At 35.9% G+C, this 8093-nt stretch overlaps 2 protein-coding genes and 1 long non-coding RNA gene across 7 annotated transcripts in view; all 3 read left to right on the plus strand.

Annotated features, from left to right (window-relative positions):
- Window positions 1-8093, plus strand: part of LOC103129848 (zinc finger protein OZF-like) — a 59591-nt gene that overhangs the window by 39234 nt on the left and 12264 nt on the right. The gene's annotated exons all lie outside the window — the stretch shown is intronic.
- LOC103129847 (zinc finger protein 182-like) overlaps window positions 1-8093 on the plus strand; it is a 43881-nt gene that overhangs the window by 20711 nt on the left and 15077 nt on the right. Inside the window, exon 2 of the mRNA XM_016665448.1 lies at window positions 6894-7571. Coding sequence (XP_016520934.1) covers window positions 6894-7571 — 678 coding nt within the window. The remainder of the gene's footprint in view (window positions 1-6893; window positions 7572-8093) is intronic.
- LOC107834325 (uncharacterized) lies at window positions 2546-3756 on the plus strand. The gene is made up of 2 exons (XR_001660116.1): window positions 2546-2625; window positions 2794-3756. It is a non-coding gene; the product is annotated as an uncharacterized LOC107834325 (long non-coding RNA).

The raw sequence follows: 8093 nt of genomic DNA on the forward strand, positions 1-8093 counted from the left end.
GACAACTACAACATGTAGCGATATTAGATATACCTCTAGATTTTTTTAACAATTGGAATAATTGTTTATCTGCTTTGTGATATGTCAATTTTTACTTGAAATGTGTATTTTATTTTTTCTAAATGGTATGGACTATCTTTTGTTTTGAAATAAAAACTTGTGAATTATTTTTTTATTAGTATACAAGAATAACAATGACAAAACTCACAACACGTCAAAAGCAAACATTAGACAAATACCAAAAATCACAACTCCTATTGTTTCCAATTCACATCGATTCCAAAGGCTCAAGAAAAGACTAAAAATTATTGAAAATAACTAAATTAACAGAAATAATGAAAGAAAAGTAATTAAATGATGAAATAAGAGATTAAAAAATAAGAGACATGTTGGGGTGCTACAAACTAAAAATCTTCCATTAACTCCTACAATTTTACGGCGTGTAAATTCTGCATCTTCTTTAGACAACTTTTTTAAACAGTTCATTTTTGAGAGCATTTATTGAGAGGGAGCATTTTGCATATCACCATTTATGGATATAATATTTTGTTACAATAATCAGGACATTGACTAAAAATTCCAGATTTTTTTCTTTAATGGATAAGCTGAATTGAATATTTAGTAAAAGAAACAATATCCAAATTTATTGTTTTAGAAGACAGAAAGTTACGAAGTTGATCCCTTAAGTTTGATACTTCTTTACATTCATAAAACAAATGTTTAGTTGTTTCCAGTTGAGTTGTACAAAAAGCACAATTCTCTACATTAAAATTAAATCTCTCAAGAATTGATTTGAAGGATATATGTAATTTATAATTTTTAAATGTAGTTCTTTATGTTTGGGAGGAATTGGAAATTTCAAATAATTTGTCCTTATTTTGACTCTCATAGATTTGTTAAAATTTTGTAAGAGAGCTGTGCTTTTTGTTCTTCCTGGGTACATGTTATTTATTGAATACTGGTTCAAAAACCTGTTGTTGCATTTATTATCTCTAATAACCACATACTCAATTTGAATCTTATGGAGTCTTGGAATAGAGAAATTAGATAAATTGTTTTTAACTGACAAAAAAAAGGACATCAGGGATACTACTTAATACTTTCTTATAATTTGTTAGTGAACAAACATTTCCATACTGTTAAATTCCTCCAAACTTGAGAATTTCACCATTTCCATTCAGTAAATGAGTAATTGACCAGATTTGTTTATTCCACCAATTTTTCATGAATATAGATTTTCTACCACATAGAATGGCTCTGTTGTTCCACAGTGAGACATTATGGGGGTTGAAGTTGTGTTTAAACATTAACTTCCACTGTAACAAAACCTGTTGATGGAAAGCAGAGAGTTTTAGGGGGAGTTTAGATCATTCAAAATCACATTTCAATAACAACGCAACACCTCCAACTTTCTGAAATATGAATGATGGTACAACAAACCAAATAAGATCACCGTTTTTTAAAAGGGACTGAAGCCATCAAATTTTTTAAAGTGCCGTTCATAATTTCAAAATCGATTGTCTTAATACCACCTTCCTCATAATTTTTTAGCAAATCTCTTTTTCTGATGTAATGGTGTTTGTTTTTCCAAATAAAGTTAAAATGTATTCTGTTAATCTGTTTTTATGAGATTTGAAGGGACAGCTAATGAATATGCAGGATACGTCAGCCTGGATAAGGATTCATTTTTGCTAATAATGTTCTACCAAACAACGTGAAGTCTCTCTGAAGCCAATTATTTAAGGTTTTGCCACATTTATCAATGTTGTCTTGTAAATTCTTTCTTACGCTAGTAGCTTGACATTTAGTAATCCACATTCCTAAATACTTAATTTCATTTTTAACTGGAATATTGGAAATTGAAGAATCAGAACAGTTATGGAAACTCATAACTTCACATTTATTTATATTTAGCTGCAGCCCTGAGGCTTGAGAGAACAACTCTATTTCCCTTAGAGCTAGAGGAATTTGTTCTTTATTTTTTTAGGAAGAGGGTTGTATCATCTGCAAATTGGCTAATGATTATTTTCTGGTTATTTATTTCCAAACCTTCTATATTAGAGTTTTTAATTGTTAATGTTAGTAATTCTGTGACTATAACAAATAATAGAGGCGAAATACTGCAACCTTGTCTGATTCCTCTTTCTACTTTGAATCTGGGGCATGTGCACTGAGGCAGAGACACACAGCTGTTAATGTTGGTGTTTTAACATGTTGAACATACTAAGAAAACTATTTCCAAATCCAAAATGTCTCAGCGTGTTAACAATAAATTGATGTTCCACAGAAATAAATGCTTTGTGGAAATNACAGAGCAGCTTTCCCTTCATGTCTCTCCAGTGGTTGAGAGCAAAAATCAGGAAGGAAGCAGCTGCTCTGTGTCAGAGAGTCAGTCTGATACTGGCACAAAGAAAAGACCTTTCAAATGTGACATTTGTGGGAGATGTTTTACACATAAGTGGAACTTGAAAACTCATTATAGGATCCACACTGGAGAGAGACCTTTTTCATGTCAGATATGTGGAAAGAGTTTCTCTCAAAGTGGTTCTTTAAATGTCCACAAGAGAATTCATACAGGTGAGAAACCTTTTTCGTGCCAGATATGTGGAAAGAGTTTCTATCAAAGTGGTTCTTTAAGTGTCCACAAGACAATTCATACAGGTGAGAAACCTTTTTCATGCCAGGTTTGTGGAAAGAGTTTCTCTCGAATTGGTGATGTAAGGGAGCACAAGAGAATTCATACATCTGAGAGACCTTTCTCATGCCAGTCATGCGGAAAGCTTTTCTCTCAAGTTAGGTATTTAAATCGTCACAAGACAATTCATACAGGTAAGAAACTTTTTCCATGATAGTCTTGTGAGAAAAGCTTCTATCGAAGGGATAATTTGATAATTCACATGAAAACCCATACAGGTCAGGGGCCGCTTTGAAGCCCAGCCTATGAAAAAATCCATCCGTCTATCTATCTATCCAACCAGCCACCGTACGGAGAAAACCCACTTCGGACGCTTGTACCCGGACTTCGTTCTTTTGGTCATGACTCAAAGCTCAAGGCCATAGATGAGCTTTGGGTCATCTATGGCCATGATGACCCAAAGCTCATCATGGCCATTTACGACAGGTAAATTGAGAGCTTCACTTTTTGGCTCAGCTCTCTCTTCACCACGACGGACCGGTACAGTGCCTGTTTCACTGAAGACGCTGCACCAGTCCGCCTGTCGATCTCCTGCTCCCTTCTTCCCTTATTCGTGAAAAAGTTGTCTTTGAAATTGGTCACTTAATTATTCTCATTAGAACCCACAATATTTTATATTTTCACATTAAATATGGAGAAAAAAGTGTTCTTTCATGCTAGTAAACTGAATTTCCACAGGAAACAAGTACATAAACGTGAGAATTAATCATTAACTCACATGAATTCACTGTAATAAATATTAAACTCTGTCTTGGATTATTTCACTTTGCAAAACATTAGACCCTCACCTGTTTATGGTTGTTTATTATCAAAGCCTTTCAACTGGTTTGGAAGTGTATATATTGAAGCTCAATGCTACTTGACATGCTACTGGCTGACTTTTGCAAAGTAGCCAGTCAGGACGCTTTCAGCATCCTCCTCAGATTTCCACAATGGACATCTGCAAGACAAATGTTTGTCATGAGTAACACCAACTTTTCATGGTTTGTTGTTGAATTTCATGTATAAATTTATGTGCTGCTTGGATGTATCAAACACCTTAATAAAAGCTCTGACAAATACAACATATAGTGATATTACATGCAAAGATATTTTAACTATTGGAATAATTGTTTATCTGCTTTGATGTGATTTTTTTTAGTTTTTTTTTGTTTAATTTGAGTATTTTATTTTTTAAAATTATACTGGCAAATGTGATCACTGTGGAAAATATGAAACAATAGAACATGTTATACTAGAATGTCAAATATGAAAAAGAAGATATATGAGGAGAGAGTTTGAAAGTATTAAGGAAAATATTAATTAGATATTTTGAGGAAGAATTTGGGTAGTAAATATATGCAAATAGTTATTAAATTTTTAAGAAAAAATAATTATTTCATATAATTTGATTATATCTTGTAGGTGTGTTTGGATAGTGCACAAAGTTATATACAAGTATTTATATGTGTGTGTATATATGTTGTATAGTATGAAGACCATCACGAACCACACTCCACACCAGTAGGTGGCGGTAATGCTACTAAAAGTTTGTTGCCAACTGCCAGTAAAACCAAGAAGTATTTCCTTCCTTGTTCATCGCCTGTCTGCACTCCAGTCCAGTTGGGGGCGGTATTGCACCATTTTCCTTTGCCAACAGTCAAGAAACAAAGAAGAAGTAGCCTTCATACGCTAAGATAGAAAACCGCTGCATTGTCCCATCTCAGCTAATATTTCAGCAATCATGTCTTCAGTTCAGCATCTCAGAGAGTTTATCAGAGAGCGACTAACTGCTGCTGCTCAAGAAATCTTCACAGAGGTTGAAAAAACCATCATTTGCTACGAGGAAGAGCTCGATGCTCAGCGCAGAATGATAGGGATCGACTGGAAACCACAAATTAAGCTACTCAGAGTCGGTTCGGAGCTGCAGAGACAAAGTTCTGGTAGGTCTGGATAAAGGTGCTGATGTTTTCACTGCAGACGGAAATCCGTCAGCGGCGATAGTTGCTGCAGCTCCAGCTGCGGCTAAACAGGGCTGAACAGGAACTGATTTAGCTGCTAGCTCTGATGCTACAGAGGCTAGCATTAACATGTTAGCACAAACAGAAAACCTGTTTGAGTCAAGCCGCCTGACTTTATTACTTCAGTTGTTATTATTAGTGCTGGAAATTTGGAATACAACGTGTAAATTCTTCATTTATAATCTCCTACGTGATACGAAGCTGAAGTTGTTTTCCAATTCTGGCTTCCGATAGCTAAAGTAATTTTTCACTACCTTCCGCATCTTTAATCGACTCTAGTTTAAAAACTACAACACCTAGACACTTGAAACATGGACTAGATTATTCTCCTCTTCAAGCTGAATATTTAAAACCTTGTTTGGGATTTGTGAAGCATTTTTCTGATTTGTGAAAACTCAAAGTTCGATTTTCACAATTTCTTTTGCATCTCTTTCATACTGGAACTTTTTTCTATTAGAGCAGAATAATCAAGTGCAGGTTTGAAGTGTCTAGGTGTTGTAGTTTTGGAGCTGGAGCAGTTCTAGTGCAACCCAGATGCAAAAAAAGTGGTAAAATCAATTTTTATTGAAGTTTCGCAAATCCCAAACATGGTTTTAAATATCTTGAAGAGGAGAATAATCTAGCCCAGGTTTGATGTGTCTAGGTGTTGCAGTTTTTAAATTGGAGCAGATCCATGGTGATCCAGATGCAAAAAATATTGAAAATCAAACTTTGAGTTTTCACAAATCAAAAAATATTTCACAAACCCCAAACATGGTTTTAAATATCCAGCTTGAAGAGGAGAATAATCTAGTCCAGGGTTGAAGTGTCTAGGAGTTGTAGTTTCTAAACTAGTTGGTTAAACATGCGGAGGGTAGTGAAAAATTAGGTGGAATCGCCCTTTAGCTATCGGGAGCTGGAATTGGAAACCAACTTCAGCTTCGTATACGTGATTGTGTAAATCAGAGCAGTGGAGAGTATTATAAAGGAGATGAGGAGACGCAGGATGAACTGTTATTTTTTTCAAAGGGGCATAGAACAAACGGATGAAACAAATGAGGGCAATATTGTTTAGTAAGTGAGCCACTTGCAGGTCTGGAGCTCCAGGTTGCACAGCCCTGATGTAGCAGAGCAAAACTGTGATCCTATCTCTCTTCAGCTGAAGCTAAAATGCTACATCTTCATTTTAATTTATTGTTGAAGGTAAAAAAAATAAATAAAATCGGTCTAAAACACCAGATAATTATGGTAAATATTAATAATAATATTTCAGTGTTGTCCCTTCAGTTCAGGGGCCCAGACCAGTTCTACAGGGACACTGGCAAACTGTCATAGAAACATGCAAATGGTTTTCTGCAAAACTACATTTCTCAAGTGTTTAATAAAATATCTCTGTCGCTGCAGATTTGTTCTGTGGGACATGTTCAAATTAAATGGATCAGGTGTCTCCAACTTTGATGATAGGAAATTATTCCTTGTCTTATTTCTCCCAAACATCTAGTTTTCATAGTGTCTGATGGTTGCTATGGAGACCTGATGACTCCAGGATGTTCCTCGTAGCTCCTGTTCATTTACAGAGACCTGGAGATGTGTTGACCTGCTACACCATCCTCCTCAGTGTGTGATGTTGAGAAAAACTCATCCAGTATCATCTCTCACACAGTCAGTTGTAAATGTACAGTCCGAGCAGTAATGAATTGGTTTCAATTTTAGACCAGACTTTTCAATCTTCTCTTGCATCCACTTCCTTTTGAACATCAACACATCTGCCTTAGGAAAATACTCTCTTGTCTGTCTTTTGTTTGAGAACTGGCTTAAAGAAACAAGTCTCTGTGTCTTATAACATTTATAATCCACAAAGCCATGGTTTACTGATTAAAGGCCAACACAGCCTGATCAACTTTAAAATGTGAGGTTACGAGTGAGATTAAAGACAAAACGTATTGTCTTAATTTAGGTTGAGATGTTCACTGTATGAATACATTATAAATAAAAAATCTGAATGAAACTGTACTTCTGGATTAAAATCTTTTGAACATTTTTGCCACAGCTCCAAATTAGTGTGGAGGACACTTTACCTGGTTTTCAGTTAAACTCTACAAGCTAATTTTAGATGAACCGATTAACCCTACAGGCCAGAATCTGCAGGGAAAACCAGGCTGATCCATGAGATGGTAATCAATTAAATTATATTAATGATGGTGTTTTTCTTCCCACAGACCTCCAACAGCCAAGTGTCTCAAATAAGGAGGAAGCTCCTGTCATCCAACAAGTCTGTAGCCTGGCAAGTAGGTCCAGTCAGGACCAGAAAGAAGCAGAACATCAGTGGACTGAAGAGAAACAGATGGAACCAGGAACAAAATGGATTAAAAAAGAAGAGGAGGAACCAGAACATAGACTGCTCAAACATGAGGAAGTAAAATATCCACAAATATACATAAGAAAAGAGGAGCTAGATTTTTCAGTGCTTCAACATGAACAACAGCCACCAGAACATTTACCAACTGGACAGGACCAGAAGGACCTCTGCAGCAGTCAGGAGGGAGAGCAGCTTGTCAAGAAGCAGTTTGTTGCTTTGATTGAGACTTCTACTCTTCAGGGAGATGATATGAGTGAAGAAGAGACAAGAACAGAGCAGCTTTCCCTTCATGTCTCTCCAGTGGTTGAGAGCAAAAATCAGGAAGGAAGCAGCTGCTCTGTGTCAGAGAGTCAGTCTGATACTGGAACAAAGAAAAAACCTTTCAAATGTGACATTTGTGGGATATGTTGTACACAAAAGTGTAACTTGAAAATCCATTACAGAACCCACACTGGAGAGAAACCTTTTGCATGTGAAACATGTGGAAAAGGTTTCTCTCAAATTGGCTCTTTAAATGTCCACAAGAAAATTCATACAGGTGAGAAACCTTTTTCATGCCAGTCATGCGGAAAAAGTTTCTCTCATGTTAGTAATTTAAATGTCCACAAGAGAATTCACACAGGTGAGAAACCTTTTTCATGCCAGTCATGCGGAAAAAGTTTCTGTCAAATGAATAGTTTAAATCGTCACAAGACAATACATACAGGTGAGAAGCTTTTTCATGCCAGTCTTGTGAAAAAAGCTAATATCAAAGGCATAATTTGATCATTCCCATGAAAACCCATACAGGTCAGGGGCCGTTTTGAAGCCAAACCTGTTATCCATCCGTCCATTTACTTCAGCTTGTCCGGGGTCAGGTCGCGGGGGTCGCAGCTTAGCTTAAGAAGGGAGGCCTAGACTTCCCTCTCACAAGCCACTTGTTCCAGCTCCTCTGGAGAATACAAGTACAACACAAAGCGATATTAAATATAGATATTTTAACTATTGGAATAATCGTTTATCTGCTTTGTGATTTTTTTTTTTAACTTAATTTGTATATTTTGTTTTTTTTAAATATCAC

The sequence above is a fragment of the Poecilia formosa genome, unplaced genomic scaffold (assembly GCF_000485575.1).
Source record: "Poecilia formosa unplaced genomic scaffold, Poecilia_formosa-5.1.2 Scaffold585, whole genome shotgun sequence".
In the NCBI taxonomy this organism is placed as follows: Eukaryota; Metazoa; Chordata; class Actinopteri; order Cyprinodontiformes; family Poeciliidae; genus Poecilia; species Poecilia formosa.